General features: G+C 44.2%; 1 protein-coding gene, 1 long non-coding RNA gene and 2 other non-coding genes across 4 annotated transcripts in view; 2 read left to right on the top strand and 2 right to left on the bottom strand.

Moving 5' to 3' along the window:
• Positions 1 to 23,471, top strand: part of LOC144698256 (uncharacterized) — a 117,243-nt gene that overhangs the window by 72,479 nt on the left and 21,293 nt on the right. The gene's annotated exons all lie outside the window — the stretch shown is intronic.
• LOC144698516 (uncharacterized) overlaps positions 1 to 23,471 on the bottom strand; it is a 59,097-nt gene that overhangs the window by 23,717 nt on the left and 11,909 nt on the right. Inside the window, exons 5-6 of the mRNA XM_078570453.1 lie at positions 22,844 to 23,290; positions 21,139 to 21,160 (exon numbers count right to left, since the gene is read on the bottom strand). Coding sequence (XP_078426579.1) covers positions 21,139 to 21,160; positions 22,844 to 23,290 — 469 coding nt within the window. The remainder of the gene's footprint in view (positions 1 to 21,138; positions 21,161 to 22,843; positions 23,291 to 23,471) is intronic.
• On the top strand, positions 3,521 to 3,594 carry trnan-guu (transfer RNA asparagine (anticodon GUU)). Its single transcript has one exon. It is a non-coding gene; the product is annotated as a tRNA-Asn (tRNA).
• On the bottom strand, positions 7,587 to 7,668 carry trnal-aag (transfer RNA leucine (anticodon AAG)). Its single transcript has one exon. It is a non-coding gene; the product is annotated as a tRNA-Leu (tRNA).

The following is a 23,471-nucleotide window of genomic DNA, read 5'->3' as shown; positions in this document are numbered from 1 at the left end:
AAAGACAGTGTGAAAATATGGACAATTTCAAATCTTAACAACATGCATGTGTGTGATTTTCTGTGTGTGTCCATGTGGTTCAGTTTCCCATTTTTACCACCCAAACATTGGCCATGTTAATTCTGTGGCTTCATGTTAAGGTGGTACAGGGAAAAAAAGAGCAGTTTTAAAACATTTCTCTCTTTTCTTTGAGTGGAAACTGTTCAGCAACTTTACGTCCGAATGTTACTGGGTGATGATTGAAGTTTTCACATGACCTTATTAAGTAGCTGAGAATGCCCGAGGGGCCGAATGGCCAATTCCTGATCATAATTTTTTATTTTGTAATTCAGTGTCAATGTTGGTGAAGATAATGTTTGTGTCTAATCTGAATGTGATAGTGAGGCCGAGTGGGCTCAGCCGCTGGTTCAGGTTCCGATCTCTCTGGTGATTTGGGCTTTACTCTCACCGCTGCCAAACTTTCTGGTGGTTGGTTATTTGAGGCGCTTTCCAAAAATTCTCCGTGCGGTGAAGGAACAGCTGAGCTGTGCCGTGTTGTATTTCAGTTGGAAGAATGAGGAGAGACAGTGTAAATCCCAGGGTGACTGGGAAAAGGTGGGACAATGACACGGACTGGAAGACCTTCTTTCACTGGAACTCCCTGTATTCATTCTATTATTTTAAACAAACAACATGCAGCCTTTACCCAGTTGTCCTGGCCGAGTGCTGAAGGCATTTTTACACATGGTTCGAATCCTGCCAACTCCCCTTCTTCTCATTCCTGATTGACACAAACTGTCTGCAGAATAAATTATCCGTCAAATGAAAAAGAAAACCACCCAAACACCCCCGTGTTTCTTACTTTTGTTCATCTGAAAACATTCACTACATTTGGCCCCTGAAATGGAACAATAATTGGCCAAGTTGGTGACATCCTTGTTTTCTGGGTGTTTGTCTCTCCTTAGGCCTCTGTCACTCTCGGTGTCTGTGTCGGTGTGTGTTCCTCTGTGTGTGTCAATGTGGTTCAGTTCCCCGAGGGGATGGACACATATTCACTTCATAAACTTGACTCACATTAATTGTGCAGCTTCATACTAAAGTGTCCAAGAGAAAAATATCAGGATGAAAGATGCAAGTGGAGTTTGCAATGTTTGGAAGGAGGTGCAGCTAAGAAGTGGAAGATGTGAATGATGTTATTGGTGATTGAGAGGAATGTATTGTAACCTTGGGGCTTTTGTAGGCCGATTACCTTCCACACTTTGAAATTCAGAACAAGCTGAGGCTCCAGGGAGGAAGGAACATTGATCTCCCTGAATTTTTGCATAGGGAGCAATGACTGTGCATTCCCGGCTAGCTTACCCGGTAAAGCGTGAGACTCTTAATCTCAGCATCGTGACTTCAAGCCCCATGCTGGGCACCGCAGTTTTTTTTAAGCTTTGATGGGTGATCCCCAACTCCCCATCCCTCCAGCAGTGTCACCGCTCAAACTGAGTCTCTCTCCATCCCGCTTTGTTAATATCACAGCCGCTGGCTTCTGAGTGAAAACAGCCTCAGCTTCACTGCAAGTCGGAGAGTTTCGTGCTTCGGATTTAATACTTTCACTGCCGCAGCCCAGGTTCAACTCCTGATCAGGAGCTAACTTTTTTCTTACCGCTGTTTGAACTGTCACAATGCACAGGAATTCCTCGTGTAAACTGTTAAAGCGAACCTGAAATTTAATGTAGGGAAGTGTGAAGTGATTCATGTTGGTCAGAAGAATGAAGAGAGGCAACATCACATAAAGTGTACCATTCTGAAGGGGCTTCTGTGTTACAGAGCGAGTGGTTAGGATCTGGAATGCACGGCCTGAGAGTGTGAGGGAGACAGATTCAATCGCGGATTTCAAAAGAGAATTGGACAGAAAATTCAGGTCTCAGGGGAAAAGACGGGGGACCATAACATTCTAACATGAAGTTGCACGAATAATGTGAATGAAGTTTGTGATGGTAAAAAAGTGTTCATCCCCTCAGGGAACTGAGCCACATTGACACACACAGAGAAACACACAGACACATACACCGAGAGTGACAGAGGCCTCAGGATCCACAAACACCCAGAAAGTTAGGATGTCACCAGCTTCTCCAATTATTGTTCCATTTCAGACTGCAGATTTGGTGAATGCTTGCAGATGAACGGAAAGAAAGAAACGAAGAACAGAAGCAGGAGAAACACACGGGAGTGTTTGGAAAGTTTTTATTCCATTTCACCAACAATTAATTTAATTCTAGATTCACTTAAAGTAAGGAGCAGCAGACAGCGAGGATTCAAACCTACACGGGAAGAGCCCAGTAGATTTCAAACCCATTGTCTTAACCACTCATCCGCAATTACAGATCTCACATCAATTTTAATCTTGTTCATATGAAATCACAGAAAGGTTATAACAGAGAAAGTGGGAATTCGGCCCCACATATTCCCAGTAACCCTGCAATTCATACGACGTCTCCTTGTTCTTCCTGCCAAGATGAAGATCTTAAGACATCGACGGCCGTGAGCCCATGCTCAGGTGAAGTGACTGAAAGAACAAATCAACTGAAATTTCGAATCGAACCCACGAAGAGAACAGAGGCCAAACAAAACACCTTAACCCAGCCGGCCACGCTCCCACTATCAAAAGTAAACTAACCATTGCCTTGGGTGGTAACGGCTCCAAAATAGAATATAACAAATAGAAGCAGGAATTGACCATTTGCCTCTCCAGAGCCTCATAGTGTCAGAGGATCAGAGATAAGGCTACACATAGATGGAGGCCATTCAGCCTGGGTCGGAGGAACAAATGTCTCAGGGGCAGGAGTAGGCCATTCAGCCCTTTGACCCTGCTTCACCATTCATTGAGGTCACGGCAAATCTGGTTGTGGACTCAACTCTGCCTTCCTGCCTGCCCCCCATAACCTTTGACCCCCTTGTCTATCAAAAATCTGTCTAATTCTGCCTTGTGTAAATTCAATGACCAAACCTCTGATGAAAATAATTCCACAGGCGAATGACTCTATGAGAGGAAATAAATCTCCTTAACTCCGTCTGAAAAGGGAGATCTCTTTCTCTTCTGAAAACTAACTGACCTGGTCCCACTCCCTCGCGTTTGTCCCTGGAGACCTGCATTTTCTGTCCAATTCTCTTTTGAAATCCGCGATTGAATCTGCCTCCCCCCCACACTCTCAGGTAGTGCATTCCAGATCCTAACCACTCGCTGTGTAACAGAGAAACCCCTTTAGAATTACCGGCTTCGGGACAATCAGAATACTTGGTAACAGACAAAACACGGAAAGACTCGAAGGGAGACGGCACCGGTTGTAGGAGAGCTGGTTCCCGGTGACATGGATGTGTCTGCAGTGGGCGGGATCAGACTTTTTCCATGTGCCCTCAATGAATGTCCCAACCTTTATTTGGGAAGAGTTAAACTGATAGGGAATAATTGTCATTGCAGTCACGGCAATCTGAAGCTTTCCCTCGCTGAGCCATTGGTTTAGGATATCTTACAGAGTGCCAGTTCCTTCATTAAGTCTCTGTGGCGCAATTGGTCAGCGCGTTCGGCTGTTAACCGAAAAATTGGTGGTTCGAGACCACCCAGGGACGAAGCTGGCACTTTTTTCTCCCCATCATTACTCATTAATGCTCTGATTTGTTTCGGGGCCCTGAAACTACAAGAAAATCCATCCCACCCCACGTTGAAAACTCGTCTGTCACCCACTGAGTTCTCACAACGAGCTCTGTTTACGGATATTCATTTCAGATCTCACAAAGAATATAAACGATCGTGAACCCCCATCTAAATCAATAGAGATCTATCAGGCTATTGGATTGAAACAAGCCCATTAATTCGTCGCTCTTGCTCAGCTCCACAGTGAGTGAGACAGGAACAAGTAACAATATTCCAGCCCCGCACTCTCCAATCACCCGCTGCCAGAGGAAACATCTTATTTTGCTGAATGTTATCTTCAGAAATGGTGAAGAGCGAATCTAACGTGGCTGCAAGATCCAGCATTCAGTTCACATTCAACAACAAACAGGAATGGGAGCGATACAACTTCTCCACACAGCTGGGTGGTAATGTTTTCCCCGAGCATCGAATGGAGTAACTTGCAGAAGCGAAATGAGCTGGGTAACCACAACGCTACAGGAACATTTCCCTGCCTGGATCCCAATGGAGCTGTCTGGAATGTTAAGCGGTGACGTCATGCAGCAGCACTTTGGGTCTTTGTTTTGAAGAAATGGAATTCGGCTGTTCTCATTAGGAATGCTGGAGACAGACTGATCAACAATGTCATCATCAAATGGCACAGCGCAGTAAGAGGACCTTCCACCTGTTCTATTTATAACCAGCCTTTTACAAAGATCTTGCCAATTAATCCCAATTTCCTTCTCTCTTTCCATGTATCAGAATTTTCCCCATTTCAACCATTGCCAAATTCCCTTTGGAGGAAGGAGTTTCTGCAGAATCCAGGCAGTTTGCCTCAATGAATATTTCCCTTACCCAATGAAATGAAGAGTTGGACTAGGGTTCTTTCTGCGGTTTTCGACATAAACATTAGTTATTTATGCAACTGATTTCATGGTGAACTTACAAAAGGTGTTTATTCTGATCTGACACGTCCTCAGTATTTTCTCAGTCACGATGACCATGAAACTATCATTGATTGCCATACAAACCCATGTGATTCACCAGTCCTTTAGGGAATTCAATCTGTCGTCCTTGCCTGGTCTGACCTGCCTGTGACTCCAAAACCCACAGTGATGTGATTGATTCTCAACTACCCTCTGAAATGGTTTAACAAGTTACACAGCTGAAGGGCAATTCGGATGGACAACAAATGCTGACCAGCGATGCCCATGAAAGAATTAAGATCCGTGATGTAGAGCGACACAAAGTGATTTTGCACCATCTCTCCCATTCCCTCGTGTTCAATCACAGTATCACTTGCTTCTGTTTTTCGGGTGACGCTAGTCTTTGGATCACACTGGTAGTCAACTTTCAGTCAGTAATTAACTGTTAATTTGCATTTGTAAACTCATTAATTTATGTTGTTGATTAAAGAAACTGCTAGTTTTTGTGCTGAGTCAGTTTCATCCCTCCTGATTTTGAGAATGCTTTTTGCAGCTTGGTAAAGGGAAAATTTAATGTGGCGGGAGATATTATATTCAGTTAATTTTCAACAACAAATGTGAATTATAGACATTTCCCTCACTTAGATGTGTAAATATCGATAATGTTCCTACCCATTTCCAGACAGAGGAACTTTTACGTGTACGTGATAACCAATTGGTAACTGTAGAAACAATGGGCAGAACCACAGGGACCGACTTAGAATGTCAAAACGTGCAGTCTTACTGCACTTCCGGACCCTGTTTTGTGGAAGTACAATTCGGCTGAAAAACATAGCCATGCGGCCGTGAAATTGATCTGACATTAGAATCATAAAATGACACAGCACATCAGCAGGCCATTCAACACTTCACACATGTGTAAACTATCTTACTGCAATTCGTCTCATTTATTGTCTCTTTCTCAAAACCGTGCCTTTTGGAGAAAATCATTCAAAGCCTGGGGAAGTGACAATGTCACATGGCTGTGAGATAATGTATTCAGTTATTGTTTAGCAACAAACGGGAATTGTGCAACTTCTCACAATTTGATGATTCAGTTTTGATAATATTTCTGTCAGCTTTCAAACCAGCGACCTTGCGCATGTGAAGTGTATGTGATAATCACTATTTGTTTCTGTATTCATTTATGGGATGGGCATCACTGGTTCCGCCGCTATACCACAGAAACAATTTGGGAGAAAAAGCCAAAGGGACTTGTCTAGAATTTCAAACTGTGTAGACATGCTGCACTGCAAGATCTTGTTTCACAGGAATAGAACTGGGGTGGGACATTTTGGAATGTTGCAGAGAAATTGATCTAATTGTAAATTGACACAGCTCAGTAGGAGGCCATTCGACCCATCGGGTGTGTGCTTTCTTCAAAGAGCTATCCACTTAGCTCCAATATCATTCTCTTCCTTCATAACCCTGCAGTTTTTTTTCCATTTCAAATAGTTGTCAATTCCCTTTTGAAAACTCTGAATTAAGAAACACAATACTGAAAGAGGTGCAGGAGCTTCTCAGTGCCCATGCTCAGTGTGTGAAAATGAACAAAGTTTCCCGGACCCAATGACACGGAGAGTTGGATTGGGGATTCATATGTTGTCTTAGGAATAAAAAGAAATAATTATTTATGCAATTGATTTCCTCTTGAATATTTGAAAGAAGTTCATTCTGATCAAGCATCTCCTCATTTTTCTCAGTCGATATATAAAATCTAACTCCCCTTGCTGTACAACCTGTTCCAGAGGCTGTTATAGAAAAGAGGGAAAGGTTTGCTACAGCTATACAAAGCCCTGGTTAGATCACACCTGGATGACTGTGTATCGTTCTGGGAACCGCACATTATAAAGAATCAATATTGGTCTTGGAAAAAGGGCAGTGCTGATCCAGCAGAATGTCAGTTCTGGAATGTAAGTGAACATTCTCCCTTCCGCAAATTGAGGTCATCCAAAACTGCTGCCTGTGTCTTCAGTCACAGCAAGTCCCATTCCCCTCTCATCCCTCTGCTCGCTGACTCACATTGGCTCCCGGTCAAAAAATGTATCTGCTTCAAAATTTCTTATCCTTGTGTTCAATTCCCTCCTCGTTCTCGCCCCTCTCTATCTCTGTGATCTGCTATAACCCCACAAGCCTCTGAGATATCTGTGCTTCTCTAATTCTGGCCTCTTGTACATTCCCAGTCAGAATGGCTCCATCATTGGTGACTGTGGTTTCACTTACTGAGGCCCCTAGCTCTGTAATTCCCTCCCTAAGCCTCTCTGTCTCTCCACCTCACCTTCCTCCTTTCAGACTGTTCTTAAAACGTACCTCTCCGACCAAGCTTTTGGTCATCTGGCCTAACATCTCCTTATGCGTGTCAGTGTCAGACCCTTTTATATAATGAACCTGTGAACCACCTTTGGAGGTTTCATTAAAGGCGCTATCCAAATGTAACCTGTTGTTGTAATGGAGCACACAGAGAAGGAAACAACTTCCTCTTGTACCTTTCAACCTGCTATTTTTGATTTGAATTTGGTCAACTAATGTGAATAAAGTTTGTAGTGTTAAAAATGTGTCCAATCCCTTGGGAAAGTGAGCCACATTGACACTCACACAGACGAAGGGAAAGAAGAAACCACGGGAGCGTTTGTATGGTTTTAATTCCGTTTATCCATGAATTAATTCCATGGGCACCTTATCAAAATCAGGAATGATGAGAACTGGAACCGGTAGGATTTGTACCTCTGTGAGGAGAGCCACCAGAATTCCAACCCCATCCCCTTATCCACTCCTCCATGAACACAGAACCGACACTGACGACACTGCTGTTTGTGTAAAATCATTGACGTTTACTCACATACGGACTCTCTGGAACTCAACAACTAAAATTCAACATCCTGCCTTTACTCATATTTATATCATCTCCTCATTCTTCCTGCCAGAATACAGCACTGCGCACTCAATTTGAGGTGGTATCTGTCCAAAGGGGGCTGCTAAATGTTTGGCAGCGGTGGGATTCGAACCCACGCCTCCATAGAGACTGAAGCCTTAATCCAGCGCCTTCGACCGCTCGGCCACGCTACCACAGGGATAGGGGCTTTTAATCATCTCCTTCGCAGGTATGGCCACTGAAATAGAACAAAAGCAATGGAGTAGGAATTGACCATTCGGAACCTGGATCCAGCTCCGTCAGTTAATCAGATCATCCTGCACTTTGTAACAAACAGAAATCATCTCCACTCAAAAATACAATGAGCTGCAGTGAAGGGTTGGCACCATTTAAACTGTCATTCAACTCGTCTGGTTCCAAATCTCCTGCTGGAAATGACAAGAAAACTTCTGACTGAATTCATTCCGGGTCTTGACTTCAGAAGGACAGGACACAAGGTAACAAAGTACATTTCGATAAAATGGGTTATAAAATGGCAGAATGACTGGGAAAGAGAATCCGTGGTGTTGGGAAACTTAAAGTTATAGAAAGTTACAGGAAGGAAAGAGGCCATTCGGCCCTGGTGTGCTGCTGTCAAACAGCAGTTGTGATTGGTTGATCAAGAGTGGTCAATTACTCTTCCATTTCCCACTGCGAATTTAGTGAATGTTTGCAGATGAACAGAAATAAGAATCGCGGGCTATTTGGGTGGTTTTTATTCCAATTAACCGATAATTAATTCTGCAGACCGTCAGCTAAAATCACTTGGCCACAACGACTTAGTGAAATTGATCTGTTGTTTGTCTAAAATAATAGAATGGGTACAGGGAGTAAGAGAGAAAAAATACTTTCAGTGCATGCCATTAACCCAACTTAGACTGCCTCTCCCCATCCTCCCAACCAAAATACAACACTGCACAGCTCAGCTGTTCCCTGGCCGTATGGAGGGTTTTTTGGAACGGCCTCAAAAACAAACCACCGGAAAGTTTAACAACCGCAGTAGTGGAGCCCAAATCACAGGAACCTCGACCAGCACCTCAGTCCATTCGGCCACTCACTATCACTGTCAAAGCAGAAACAACCATCACCTTGACCGGCATTGGCACTGAATTAGAATATACAAATCCATGATCATGAATAGGCCATTCGGCCCCGCGGGGATTCTCAGCTACTTCATAAAATCATGTGAAAGCTTCAATCAGCCTCCGCTTTGTAACATCCGGGCATTTAGTAGCTGAACAGTTTCCACTCAAAAAGAACCAGAAATAAATGTCCTCTTGCATCTTTTAAAACAGCGCTTTTGTTTTCTCTGGGCCATCTTAATATGAAGCCGCAGGACGAAGGTGAATAATGTTTGGATGGTAAAAATGAGGAACTGACGCACATTGACACACACACATAGGAACACACACAGACACATACACCGAGAGTGACAGAGGGCAAGGGTTTGTCTCTCGGGAGAGGCAAACACCCAGAAAGCAAACATGACACCAACCTGGCTTCGTTTTCGTTCCATTTCCGAATGCAAATTTCGTGAATGTTTTCATGAATGAACAGAAATAGGAAACATCCCGAGTTTTTGGATTTGTTTGATTCAATTTTACCGATAATTAACTCTGTAGACACACAGTTAAAATCAGGAATAATGAGACGTGGGAAACCCCAATGGATTTGGACTCCATCGCCTTAATCACTCCGCTATAGCCCTCCGCACAAGTAAATATGGTCGGTATAAAATCATAGTTGGTTACAGTAGAGGAGTACATTCAGCCCATCGTGTCCATACAATCTCTCTGGAAGAGTCATTTAACCAGTTCCAAAAAATCGCTTGCTCCCCACAGAAATTTATATCGATGCTGCCTCTCCTCACCCTTCCTGTTAAAATGAAACACCGCACACAAACCCATACATTCAATCTGAGCTGGCAATTGTTCGACCTTTTGTTCAAGCTGCTCATGTACAACATTCAATTTCCAAAACCCACCAACCTCATCTCATGCGGCTCCTGTGAAACTGACAAGGGAACACACGGCAGAAATTCATCACTGACAGTAACTGACACACATCAAATTCTAAACACTTCCATGCTGCATCTCTTCCTGCTTCTGTCTCTGCTTCGCCTCCAGCTCCCAGGTCAATTAGTTGCTTGAGCCAGACACAGAAAGTTCATGAATTCAATATTTCCCTGCGAATCAGGGACAGGGAATGTAAGACACGAAGCTTTGAGAAGGGATGGGTTTACAGGATCTCATTTTCCTGATTGTCCGAGATACTGATTACAGGAATGTGCAGTGTCAATTATCCACAGCCACACTCTCCTTCCAGTCTTCTGCACGTTGTTAAACTTTGAAATTGTTCCTATTTTCACACTGGATTTCACTATGAAGAAAGCGGAGTGGGATGAGCTTATGTTGTTTAGCAGATGCACTGCAAGAAGCAACACAACAGGTTCATTTTGAAGGGGTGAACGGTTGAGACTATTTAATTGTCGTTGAACGAGTCCAGTTTCAAATTCAGTGCGAGAAATGACAACAAAACCCGCTGAATTTGCTCATTGTCTTGAATTCAAAGCGTCGGATAGAAGGGCAGGGATTACATCTCGCTAGATTGAGTTATAAAATGGCAGCATAATTTAGAGAGATACAACCGGGGTGTTAGGAAACACAAAATGACAGAAAGCTACAGCAAACGATTTGGCCAATCGGCCATGTGTTCTGCTTTGACAGAGCAGTGTGATTGGTTGATCTGAATATTCAAGGGGAAACGTCATTTAGGACGGATGGGCAAAAAGGAAAAGGAGGTGGGGTAGTGCTGTTAATAAGGGACGAGATTGGTACATTAGTGGGAGAGGATCTTAGATTGAAGCGTAAAGATGAAGAATCAGTTTGGGTCGAGCTAAGAAACAGCAAGACGCAACAAACATTGGTGGGAGTTGTTTATGGCCACCGGACTGTCGTGGTAATGTTGGGTATGTGATAAATCAGGAAATTAGAACTGAAAGTAACATGGGTAACGCAGGAATAATATTCTGCCTTGCACCACCAGCTCTATAGTCAGTGCTTTGTAACCTGTCACAGCCCATCTCTTTTATTTTCGCCCCCTCACTCCGACTCTGGATTTATTCTCGACTTGTTGCAGGTGTAACATTTCAGCTCTGATGTGAAACTTCAACTCTCATTCCCCTGACTCTGACAGAGCTGTTCTGTGTTTTTTTCAGCCAGGAAGACAATAATGTTGGCTTTAGCAGTTCGCTCAAGTGCAACAAATCTCAATTCCTTGATAGGGAATCAAACCAGGGGAGTGGCAGTGAAAGTGTTGAGCCCTAACCAGTCGGCCATCAGGGAAGCTGCTACCCGGGCTGGAAATGTGGCTCATGGAGGCCACTTTTGGAATTTTTTCATTCCCAATCTCTTTCACCAGTCAACTTTCTCCGGCTAAATGGTCTGTTCAGGTTGAACACAAGTGACTTCTTCCCCAATGAGATGAACCATTGCTGTTAGCTGGAACATGAAATCGATACTTTCCTCCTTTAAGACAGTTCTTAAAGCCTCCCCCTTTGACCAAGCTTTTAGTCATCTGACCGAATATGAGGCTCAGTGTCACACTTTGTTATATAATGACCATGGGGAACGCCTTGTGACGTTTCAACAGGTTAAAGGTGCTTTATAAATATAAGTTGTTGTTGTAGTCCATACATAGAAAGAGACAATTTCCTGTTGCATCTTTCACCCTGATATTTCTCTCAGTAACATTTCAATATGAAGTTGCACAACTAAAGTAAATAAAGTTTTTGCTGGTAAAGTGTGTTCACCCCGCTCGGGAAAATGAAACACATTGACACAAACAGAGAAACACAGACACACATATACACTGAGAGTGACAGAGGCCTCAGGAGAGACAAACACCCAGAAAGCAAGGATGTCACCAACTTGGCCCCGTTTTTGTTCCATTTACAGCTGGAGATTTTCAGAAGGCTGATAAATGAACGGAAATAAGAGAACACGGATGTATTTGGATGTTTTATTCTCCATTTGAATGAGATTGAATTCTGAAGGCAACCGTTTAAGATCAGAAATAATGAATAGCACAGCTGGCAAGATTCGAACCTCCGTGAGGAAACACAACTGGATTTCAAATCTATCATATTAACAACTCGTCTACAGCTAGAGCACGCGCTATTTGGGAAATATTATTTGTATCAAATCATAGAATGGTTACAGCAGAGAAAGTGGGCCTTCTGCCCGTCCTGTCCCTGCCATTACCCGACCTTTTCTCCGGAACCCTGCAATTTATCCTGTCGCTCCCCGTTCTTCCTTCCAAAATAAGAGCATGTTTAGTTCAAACACAGAGGACTCGTTCAGCCAATAACAGCATCGAGTGTGTTAGACAAGAACATGAAGTGAACAGTGAGGTGAAATAGTGCCACAAGCTGCAGATGTACAACTTTCAATTTCCAAAACCCACCAACCTCATCAATGCGGCTCCTCTGACACTTTCAATGCAAATATTGATTCTTTATAAGGTGTCATTCTCAGAATTATACACAGTCCTTCAGGTGTGATCTAACCAGGGCTTTGTATAGCTGTAGCAAGCCTTTCCCTCTTTTCTATAACAATCTCTGTAACGGGTTGTACAGCAAGGGGAATTAGATTGTATATACCGACTGAGAAAAATGAGGAGGTGCTTGATCTCATAGCCATGTGTCCCTCAGTCAACGTCACACAAACACATCATCCGCTCACAATGACATTGCTGTTTGTGGGAGTTTGCTGACTGGTGATTGGCTGCCGTGTTTCCTACATCACAACAATGACAACACTTCAAAAAGTCATTCATTGGCCAGAAAGCGTTTTGAGACGTCCGCTGGTCGGGAAAAGGGCTATATAAATGAAGTCTGTCTTTCTTGAATTATCTTAAATCCCAGTCCTCTGGTCACTGACCCTCGTCAGTGGAAAGAGTTTCTCCCTATCTACTGTATCAAACTCTTCCCGAACCAGAATCAAAGGGGAATGAAGAGTGATCTCTCTAGTTAGCTGCTAACTAAAGGGTTGGTGGTTCGAAATCATCCACGTTTTTTGAAATCATTCATGGGATGTGGGGTTCGCTGGCTGGGCCAGCAGTTATTGCCCATCCCTAGTTGCCCTTGAGAAGGTGGTGGTGAGCTGCCTTCTTGAGCCGCTGCAGTTCTTGTGGTGTAGGTACACTCACTGCTGATAGGAAGGGAGTTCCAGTGAAGGAATGGCGATATATTTCCAAGTCAGGATGGTGAGTGACTTGAAGGGGAACTTGCAGGTGGTAGTGTTCCCATGTATCTGCTGCCCTTGTCCTTCCAAGTGGTAGTGGTCATGAGTTTGGAAAATGGTGTCTAAGGAACCTTGGTGAATTCCTACAGTGCACATTGTAGATGGTACACACTGCTGCTATTGTGAGTCCGTGGTGGAGGGAGTGAATGTTTGTGGTTGTGGTGCCAATCAAGTGAGCTGCTTTGTCCTGGATGGTGTGAAGCTTCTTGAGTGTTGTGGGAGCTGCACTCATCCAGGAAAGTGGAGAGAATTCCACCACACTCCTGACTTGTGCCTTGTGGGTAGGCTTTGGGGAATCAGGAGTTGATTTACTATTCGCTGGGTTCCTAGCTTCTGAACTGCTCTTGTAGCCACAGTATTTATTTGGTCAGTCCAGTTCAGTTTCTAGTCAATGATAACTCCCAGGATGTTGATAGTGAGGGATTCAGTGATGGTAATTCCATTGAACATCAAGGGGCGGTGGTTAGATTCTCTCTTGTTGGAGATGGTCATTGCCTGGCATTTGTGTTGTGCAAATGTTACTTACCGCTTGTCAGCCCAAGCCTGGATATTGTCATGATTTTCTCCCATCCGCATTCAATAACACTCAATTCCGGATTGTCATTGGGTATATTGGCTGCAAGAAAATATCCCCCAAACATTGCCAGCTCTGTAGTTATTAAGCCAGTTCCCACAAAACATCTATTTTTACAAATATTAATCTGCAATATAATGAAAGAACTTTTGGAACTACCATGTACCTACATCGAGCCTTTGAGAAATCTATGAAGTTATTGGATCCACTGATTCGCTCTTCCTCAGCTCTACAGTGAGTGAGATCGGAAAAAGCAGAAAAGCAGCAATATTCCACCCCAAGCTCTCAAATCACCTGCTGCCAGCAGAAAGTGGCGACTAAAGCTTCAATCAGCGGGTTACTGCCCATCCCTGGGACGCAAGATACTCCAACCCGGGCCAAATCCCCTAATACACCGAGCAGAGGCTCAGGAAAACTTATGTAGCTTATATCCTGGCCTTCGAGCAGCATTTACAGGACACAGGAGTGAGCAAGACACAAACAAAAGTAACACCAACTTTCGAAATTTTTTCACTGGATGTGTTCATTTCATATTAAGTTCTGCTGATGGGAAAATGGCTGAAATACAGCTTGACGAATAACAACTTGGAACAATGTTCCTCTCTCCCACTGCAATACTGATCCATCCATTATACAGGCATTTGCGGGGCAATGATGAGTTTGATACTCCAATTCGCACTGCCTTCATATTATTAGATAGATCTAAAAGCACTAGAGAAGATTCAAGAAAGGTTTACTGGAAAGTTATAACATTCAAGAACGATTGAACAGGTTAAACAGCTTTTCTCTAGAAAATAGGGTAAGAGAGGACCTGATCGAAGCTGTTAATATCAGGAAATGGTTTGGAAAATGCTTCCACTGGCGGATACACAGGAATCAATATAAGTTAATCACCAATAAATCCAATGTCCAAATTCATTTTCAACGTCTTTAACCAGAGATAAAAGCATAAAGTGATGGAAATACTCAGAATATTTGGGAATGTCGGTGGATTGGGGACCAGAGGTATGTTTTTAGGTCTGTGCACTGATTCAGTTCTACTGAAAAGTCATAGACCTGAAATGAAAAATGTGTCTCTCTCTCCACAGACGCTACCAGACCTGTGTCGAACTCCAAAATGTTCTGTTTCTATTATAGATTTACAGCATCGCTTTTCTCTTTTTCTTGGATGAGAATGTGGAACTCATTTCCAGAAGGATTTGAGATCCAAGTCTCAGCTGGACACTCCTGGGTAAAGTGACACGATGAAAACATCATTCACCAGCCGAATGTGAAAATGGATTCACTTGATCATCTGCTTACTTGACACAGCAGCAGTCATCTCTGATGGAGAAAATTTAGGCACTTCATGCGTGCAAAGTTTGGCCACTAGTTAACAAACCAGCTTTAAAAGTTCAAAAGGTTTAATCCACATTAGGCACATTCTTACTGACAATACGGAGTTTAAATGTTCAGTGCATGTTAGGAAAAATCACTTCTTCACCTCACCTGCTAAGAATCCAGTGAATTGACATCTAACCGTAGGTAATTTTTGTTTTTGTTTCAGATTTCCAGCATCCTCAACATTTTGCTTTTATCTAACTGTAGGAGCTTGTTCTGTTGTTAATTACACATAGGGCAGAAGTATGGTAGTGGCGCATGCACTTTGTTGTATCAATTGATTTAGTAATTTTACATCTTGACCTTAATTCTACAGTCATCATCGGATCATAAAAAATAAGTTAATATACAAAAATACAGACATCCAATGGCGGATCTGTCACCCAGCATTCAGAGCGGGAGAGAATGTGCCCTATCCAGAGAGCCAGGGACGTGCGCATGCGCAAGTCAGAATGTAATTGGCACCTGCGCATTGCTGTCTCCTGCCTGGGCATGCGCAGTGCTGTCCTGTGACCGGAGTCGCAAAGAGTCGGTAAAAAAATGGCGTCTCCAGCAGAATAACGGAGTTAGTGGGTGGGCGGGAGGAATGGAGCCAGCGGAGAGGGCAGGGAGGCTTCATTAACATTCGGTGCAGGCCGCAGACCCTTAATATCCAACTACCGGTCATACGTTTGCAGCGAACAGACCGGCAATGGCTGGATCTCTCCCTCTGCTCAGCCCGGGGGAGCGGGCAGCAGAGCGCATGCGCGGTCATTCTGGTCCTGGTAGTAGGAGGAGAGGATATTGTGAATTTCTATCCTGGACTGACGGATGGATTTTGGAAACTCCTTTTACAGGGGGTTAGAAGGGGAGAATTCCACACAGCAAACTCGATCCAAGAGAAATGTTTCTCTTCTCATTTTCTAACCTGGACTGACACTGACCACTTTATGATCTCCTTTTACAGCTGCTTCCAGTGCTTCTGATACCTTTCTAGCTGCAGGCTCTCACGGGATTTTAAATTAGAAAACAGTGAGTATTATTGAGTATTCATCTGCAAATTGAAGGTTTCAGTGCAGTGAAAGGTTGCTGGACTGACAGTGAAGATTTTTTTACAATCGATTTACCAGATCTTAAATGGGAAGGATTTGCAGACAAAGAACCTGAAACAAAACATCACATCAAGATCTGACAGAGTCACTCTATTCATTGGAGCCGGGATATTATCGGCCTTTGAACTTAAGTATTGAGTTCCAGGTCATTACCACTCACTGTGTAAAATTTCTTCCTCACATCACCCCTGTTGATTTTACCCCAAATCTTAAATCTGTGTCCTGTAATCATTTTACAATCAGATAATGTTAACAACTTTTCTTTAATGACCTTATCTAAGCCAATCTTGTAGCCCTCTATCAAATCTCTCCTCAATCTACTTTGTTCCAAGGGGAACAACCCCAGTTTCACCAACCTAACCATACAGCTAACGTCCCTCATCCCCCGAACCATTTTGGTAAATCTCCTCCGTACCCTCTCACATCCTTCATTATGTGTGGTGATCACTGGTTTGCACAGACCCAGATGTTCTGTGTTTGTGTCTGACCTCATCACACATTGACAATTACATGGTGACATCACCCCGCTCCCCAGGTATTTCCTCAACTGGGAGATTCACTGATTCCAGTGCTTCTGATACCTTTCCAGCTGCAGGCTCCAGCAGAAGAGTTTAAAATTGAATACTGAAACTGTTTCAGAGTTGAGTATTTTTGACCATTCACCTACAATTTAGAGCTTTTAGTGCTGTGCTCTGTTATCTGTGAGAGGTTTATTAGCTCTGGGGCTGGTGTGGCTCCTTTACTGTGGATCTAATTCCATGTCCATCCATTGCTCTGTTTCATCTCTGCCCTCCCTGATCACCTCTCTGCCATTGTCCACCTTCCTCTGTCTCTAATAATGGATCTATTTGAGTTATGTTTTGTATTTTACTGTTACTTCTGCTGACTGTGTCTAAATGAGGTTTCCACCGATGCCCATCCCCTGACCATGTGCTGCTGGCTTCCCAGCTTTATCTTCCCACAGTATCTTTCATAGTCAGGAATTGTTTTTCCTGCACTATTGTCCATTTCTCTTCCACTTTGTGTAATCGGAGATTCCAAGGCATTTCACAGGATCGTAGGAAAGCAACATTTGACACCAAGCCACATGAAGAGATATCAGGGCAGATGAACAAAGGTTTACGAAAAGAGTTAGGTTTTAAGGAGTATCTTAAAGGAGGAAAGTGAGGTGGAGAAGGTTAGGGAGGAAATTCCAGAGTTTGTGGCTTTGGCAGTTGCTGGGGGAGACACCAAAGGTGGAGCAGTTAAAATCAGGAATGCTGAGGAGGTGGGAATTAGAGAAGTGTAGATATCACGGAGGATTGTGAGGCTAGAGGAGATTACAGAGGTAGGGAGGGAGAGACCATGGAGGGATTTGAAAACATGGATGAGAAATTTAAAATTGAGGTTCTCCTTAACCCATAAGACCATAAGACATAGGAGCAGAAATTGGGCCATTCGGCCCATCGAGTCTGCTCCGCTATTCAATCATGGCTGATAAGTTTCTCAACCCCATTCTCCCGCCTTCTCCCCGTAACCTTTGATTCCCCTTACCAATCAAGAACCTATCTATCTCGGTCTTAAATACACTTAATGACCTGGCCTCCACAGCCTTCTGTGGCAATGACTTCCATAGATTCACCACTCTGGCTAAAGAAGTTTCTCCTCATCTCTGTTCTAAAAGGTTTTCCCTTTACTCTGAGGCTGTGTCATCGGGTCCTAGTCTCTCCTCCTAATGGAAACACCTTCCCCACGTCCACTCTATCCAGGCCTTTCAGTATTCTGTAAGTTTCAATCAGATACCCCCTCATCCTTCTAAACTCCATTGAGTATAGACCCAGAGTCCTCAAACGTTCCTCATATGTTAAGCCTTTCATTCCTGGGATCATTCTCGTGAACCTCCTCTGGACCCTCTCCAGGGCCAGCACATCCTTCCTGAGATACGGTGCCCAAAATTGCTCACAATATTCCCAGAGCCTTTGTAAGTCAGTGAGTACAGGGATGAACAAAACTTGGTGTGAGTAATCAGAGTTCTGGATTACAGGTAGGCTGAATGTGGGAGGCCTGCCGGGTGAGTGTTAGGATAGTTACACTAGAAGAACAAAGGAATGGATGACATGTTGAGCAATTACATAAAGGGATATGTGGATAGTGTGGGAATAAGACTTTGATCAGATTGAATGGTGGAGCAGGTTCAATGGGCTGAATGGCCTACGCCTGCTCCTATGTCCCTATGAATGTCTGGTTCAGCCTCAGACAGTTGTCAGGGAGAGGGATGGAGCCAGTGGTCAGGGAGTGGAGTTTGTAGCGGGAACTGAAGACAATGGCTTCAATCTTCCCAATATTTAAATGGAGGAAATTTCTGTTCATCCAGACAAGTCAGGACAGTGTGTGACAGGGGGGGGACCTTGGAGGTGATGGTGTTCACATACACCTGCCACCCTGGTCCTTCTAGTTGGTGGAGGTTGAGGTTTCTGGAGATTCTATCAAAGTTCTTGTTGTGTTGTAGATATCCCTTCACCTCCTGCCCCTCCCACCTCTCTCTCCCTCTGCTCCCTTGTGGGCCAGAGTCTTGTGTAGGCTTAGACCAGTTGGCAGGTTCCCTTCCCTGAAGGACATTAGTGAAGCAGTTGAATTTTTATTCCAATCTGGCAGCTTTCACGGTCACTTTTAGCAAGTGCCAGCACCACAAATTACCAGATTCATTCAGCTCAATTTTACCACCTGTTTTTGTGGGTTCTCTCTCACTCACCTTTTTCTGTTTTAAATCAATTTCACAGGGTATTAGGAGAGGATTTGCAGTCAGGAAACTCAAAGCAAACATCACATCTGGATCTGACGGAGTCGCCTAATTTGTGACCTGAATATCATCGGATTTTGAACATGGAAGGAAAAGGCACCATTCACAGTGGGGAGAAACCGTGGAAATGTGGGGATTGTGGGAAGGGATTCAGATTCCCGTCTGAGCTGGAAACTCATCGGCGCAGTCATACTGGGGAGAGGCCATTCACCTGCTCCAAGTGTGGGAAGGGATTCACTGATTCATCCACCCTGCTGAAACACCAGCGAATTCACACTGGGGAGAGACCGTTCACCTGCTCTGAGTGTGGGAAAGGATTCAGTCAGTCATCCAGCCTGAGGACACACCAGCGAGTTCACACTGATAAAAGACCTTTTAAATGCTCAGACTGTGGCAAATGTTTTAAAAGTTCTGGTGCAATGATGTCCCATCAGCGTGTTCACACTGACGAGAGACCGTTCAGGTGCTCTCACTGTGGGACTGGGTTCAGGCAATCATCTCATCTCACTGTACACCAGCGAACTCACACTGAGGAGAGGCCGTTCACCTGCTCCCAGTGTGGGAAGGGCTTCACTACCTCATCCAACCTACTGATACACCAGCGAGTTCACACTGATGAGAGACCTTTTAAATGCCCAGACTGCGGGAAGGGGTATAAAAGTTCTGGGGAACTGATGCGCCATCAACGTGTTCACACTGATGAGAGACCATTCAAGTGCTCTCACTGTGGGACTGGGTTCAGGCAATCATCTCAACTCACTGTACACCAGCGCACTCACACTGGGGAGAGGCCGTTCACCTGCTCCGAGTGTGGGAAGAGATTCACTCAGTTATCCAACCTACTGAGACACCAGCAAGTTCACAAGTAACTACACTGATTGGATTTTGTTGTGAAACCACATCCAGGACTGAACCATATTCACTGAGGCCTCTTTCTGCTGATGTTAATACAATAATCTGTTAATAAGCTGGAATATCATTGGATTTTGAACGTGGAAGGAAAAAGCACCGTTCACAGTGGGGAGAAACCGTACACGTGTTCGGTGTGTGGACGAGGCTTCTGCCAATCATCTGACCTGTCAAAATATAAGAGCACTCACAACAGGGAGAAGCTGTGCAAGTGTGGGGACTGTGGGAAGGGCTTTGATTACCCATCCCAGCTGGAAATTCATCGGCACAGTCACACTGGGGAGAGGCCATTCACCTGCTCCAAATGTGGGAAGGGATTCACTACCTCATCCAACCTGCTGACACACTAGCGTGTTCACACTGCCGAGAGACCACTCAGGTCTCAGTGCAGGACTGGGTCCAGTTGGTCATCTCAGCTCACTGAACGCCAGCACAGTCACAATGCGGAGAGACCGGTCACCTGCTCCGAGAGTGCAAAGTGATTCACTCAGTTATCCCACCTGTTGAGACACCAGCGAGTTCACAAGTAACTACAGTGATTGGATGCTGTTGTGAAATAACTTCCAGGATTGAACCATGTTCATTGAAGTCTCTTTTCTGCTTTTCTGTTAATAAACTCCCGGTCAGTTATCGGGGTTTATGTTCTGGATAAAAATCAAATAAATTAGCTTTGTGTTAAACACAATGTGTCAAGTCTTTTCAATATCTTGACACGGTATCTCTCAACAACAAGTGTGAGGAGCTCATGGAGCTTCTTTGTCACTAAGATTGAGACAATCCGATCAGCTGCCTCTGCTGCTTCCCTCCCTTCCACTAACCCACCGGGGCAAACTGTCTCTAAAGTTCCTCCTTGTCTGAGCCCTGAACCCACATCTTTCTCCAGTTTCTCTCCCACCTCCCCTCGTGTCCTCTCAGTGCTCATCTTGTCCATGAGACCCACTTTCTGCTGTACTGACCCCACTCTCACTGAACTACTGATCACCCAACTTCTCCATGTTAGCTGATATTGTTAACACTTCTCTCTCTCTTCTGCTACTGATCCTCTCACATTTAAATCCCCCATCCTGACCCATCCTAAAAAAGGGATCTATCCTTGATCCCTCCTATTTCTCATCTACATGCTGCCACTCGGTGACATCATCCAAAAGCACCGTGTTAGTTTTCACATGTACACAGACAACACCCAGCTCTACCTCACCACCATCCCTCTCCATTCCTCCACTGTTACTAAATTATCAAACTGCTTATCCCACACCCAGTACTGGATGAGCTGAAATTTCCTCAATTAAAAATTGGGAAAATCAAAGCCATTGTCTTCGGTCACCACTATAAATTCTGTTCCCTGACTACCGAGTCCGTCCCTATGAGGTAACATTGCGATATGTTGTCCTACATTTGTCAGGCCAGGATCTTTTCCTATAATATTTAGTACATTTCTGAAGACTTTATAAGGTTATTAGACAGTGATTTCTTACAGATCTCCCCAGCTTGAGAAGGGAATATCCTTATTGACTTCTCACAACTGATTTCTGACTAACCTCACTATTTCTAAGCCACGTGCTTGTTTTCCTAATTTCTTGATGACAAACTGTAGATAACATACTAAAGCTACTAGAATTATCAGAATCAGCAACACAAACCTTTGAGCTGCCACCAAGAGTAAATGTCAAAATTTTTCCACTAAAATGTGATAACTATCAACTTAGATTTATCCTCCCCACCTGCCGATCATCTCACACAATTCTAAATTATTGACGTGGTAAATACATCTGGTTCAAACAGAAGTTCATGCACGGACTTTCAAGATTCTCCAGCTCTCTGTTCACCTGCATTCTCCTTGTGGATATTTTCTAACTGATTATAGACCTTCTTCAACTTAATTTGTCCTTTCTGACCCTCTTTAGAAATCCTAATGCGGATATACTCGTAATCCCGGTCTCACACTTCTCCAATCCCCAGGATATCTCTCACCCCCAGCCCCCCTGTTTTTACTGTCAGACTATCTATCAGTCGCTCCCTGTAATGTGTTAATGCCATTGTCTTCTCCTGGCTTCACTTAGGAACTTCTCCATTCACGTTTAACTAAGACTGTTGCCTCTCAATCCTATGATCTCGAGCACTGTGATCCCACTCCTAACACCACTTGTACGATTTAGGTTCGGGAATCACAGATTACTTGAAAAGGGGATCGAGCTCAGAAGTGATTTTAAAGTAGCTTATTGAGAAGCAACAGTTTAAATATGATGCATAAGCTAAATAGACAGGAAAACACACGACCCGTGACAGGTGAGAACGGTTTACTGGTCCCGGAGGACAAACGGATGGATGACACAGAGTGAATGCTGGTCTCTGTAGCTGGTGGTGACAGTCTCCTCTGAACGGTTAACTGGTGTGAGCCAGAGTGTGGGTATTGGGCTGAAGCCAGTGTGGATCACGTCAATATCTCTGTGCTCTCGAGAGCCTGTTTTAACCTTTACACAGACAGTTGGTTTACATTTGGGTCATGAGATCCAATCGTATCAGGGTTAGAAATGTCTCATTTCAGGGCCCGTGCTAGAGACATGTCCTTGGCAGAGATAACAGGCCTGTTATGTGTTTGTCAGCCAGCAAGCTGCTATGGAAGCTTTCTTCATAAGAGAGAGAGAGCTGTTTTGTAATATTCCAAACACTTCTGAAGATTTTAATAAGTTATTAGACAGTGATTTCTTACAGTCCATTACTTGGATTGAACTTGTCTCCATTCCTGTGCCGAGAGGATTTCTGTATCCGGCGGGAGGGGTAACATTTGGGAACTCTCGATTTTCCACCAAGTCCCATTCCCCTTCTTCCTGATGGATAATGGAGGTGTCACTGTGAGTAATGTGCAAGTCAGTAAGAATTGGCAGCAAAGATTAATCAGCACTTTCTAATTGGAGATGTTAATCAGTGGAACCTCTCAGACACTGAATTGTAGAGTTTGTACAAAAGATCAATTTGAGATTGAAGTAAAAGTTCAGAATCTTGTTGTAAACTAATTTCTGATGAGAGTTCCTGAATTATGGGGAAAGATCAGAGACAGCGATTCTTAAAGGGACACTGCAGCCCCGAGAACACAATCAGCTATAGATCCAGGATATTAAACTCCAGCCCAGTTACAGGGATTGTTAACATCAGCAGAAACAAATCCCAATTGTCAGAATGAACATGGTTCAGTCCTGGATGTGATTAACAGCAGCAATAACAGCAGAATCCAACTCCCGCAGTCACTTATGAACTCGCCGGTGTGCCAGCAAGTGGGATGACTGAGTGAATCACTTCCCACACTCGGAGCAGGTGAATGGCCTCTCCCCAGTGTGAATTAGCTGGTGTGTCAGTCGGTGAGATAACTGAGTGAATTTCTTCCCGCCGTCAGAGCAGGTGAATGGTCTCTCTCCTGTGTGAATTCGCTGATGCTTCCGCAGGTCGGAAGATCCAGTGAATCTTTTCCCACATTCAGGGCAAGTGTACGGTCTCTCCCCAGTGTGAACTCGCTGGTGTCTCAACAGGTAGGCTGACTGAATGAATCCCTTCCCACACTCGAAGCAGGTGAATGGCCTTTCCCCAGTGTGAACTCGCTGGTGTACTTTGAGGTGGAATGAAGACCTGAATCTCTTTCCACAGGAAGTACAGCTGAACGGTCTCTCCTCAGTGTGAATTCGCTGGTGCTTCAGCAGGATAGAGGACCCAGTGAATCCCTTCCCACATTCAGGGCAGGTGAATGGCCTCTCCCTAGTGTGAATTTGCTGGTGTCTCAGCAGGTAAGCTGAATGAGTGAATCCTTGCCTACATTCGGAGCAGGTGAATGGTTTCTCTCCAGTGTGAACACACTGGTGCGTCAGTAGCTGAGATAACTGAGTGAATTCCCTCCCACACTCGGAGCAGGTGAAAGGCCCCTCCCCAGTGT

Source organism: Cetorhinus maximus, chromosome 23 (genome assembly GCF_964194155.1).
Source record: "Cetorhinus maximus chromosome 23, sCetMax3.hap1.1, whole genome shotgun sequence".
NCBI classification, from domain to species: domain Eukaryota; kingdom Metazoa; phylum Chordata; class Chondrichthyes; order Lamniformes; family Cetorhinidae; genus Cetorhinus; species Cetorhinus maximus.
This window is presented reverse-complemented; position numbering and strand designations above follow the sequence as displayed.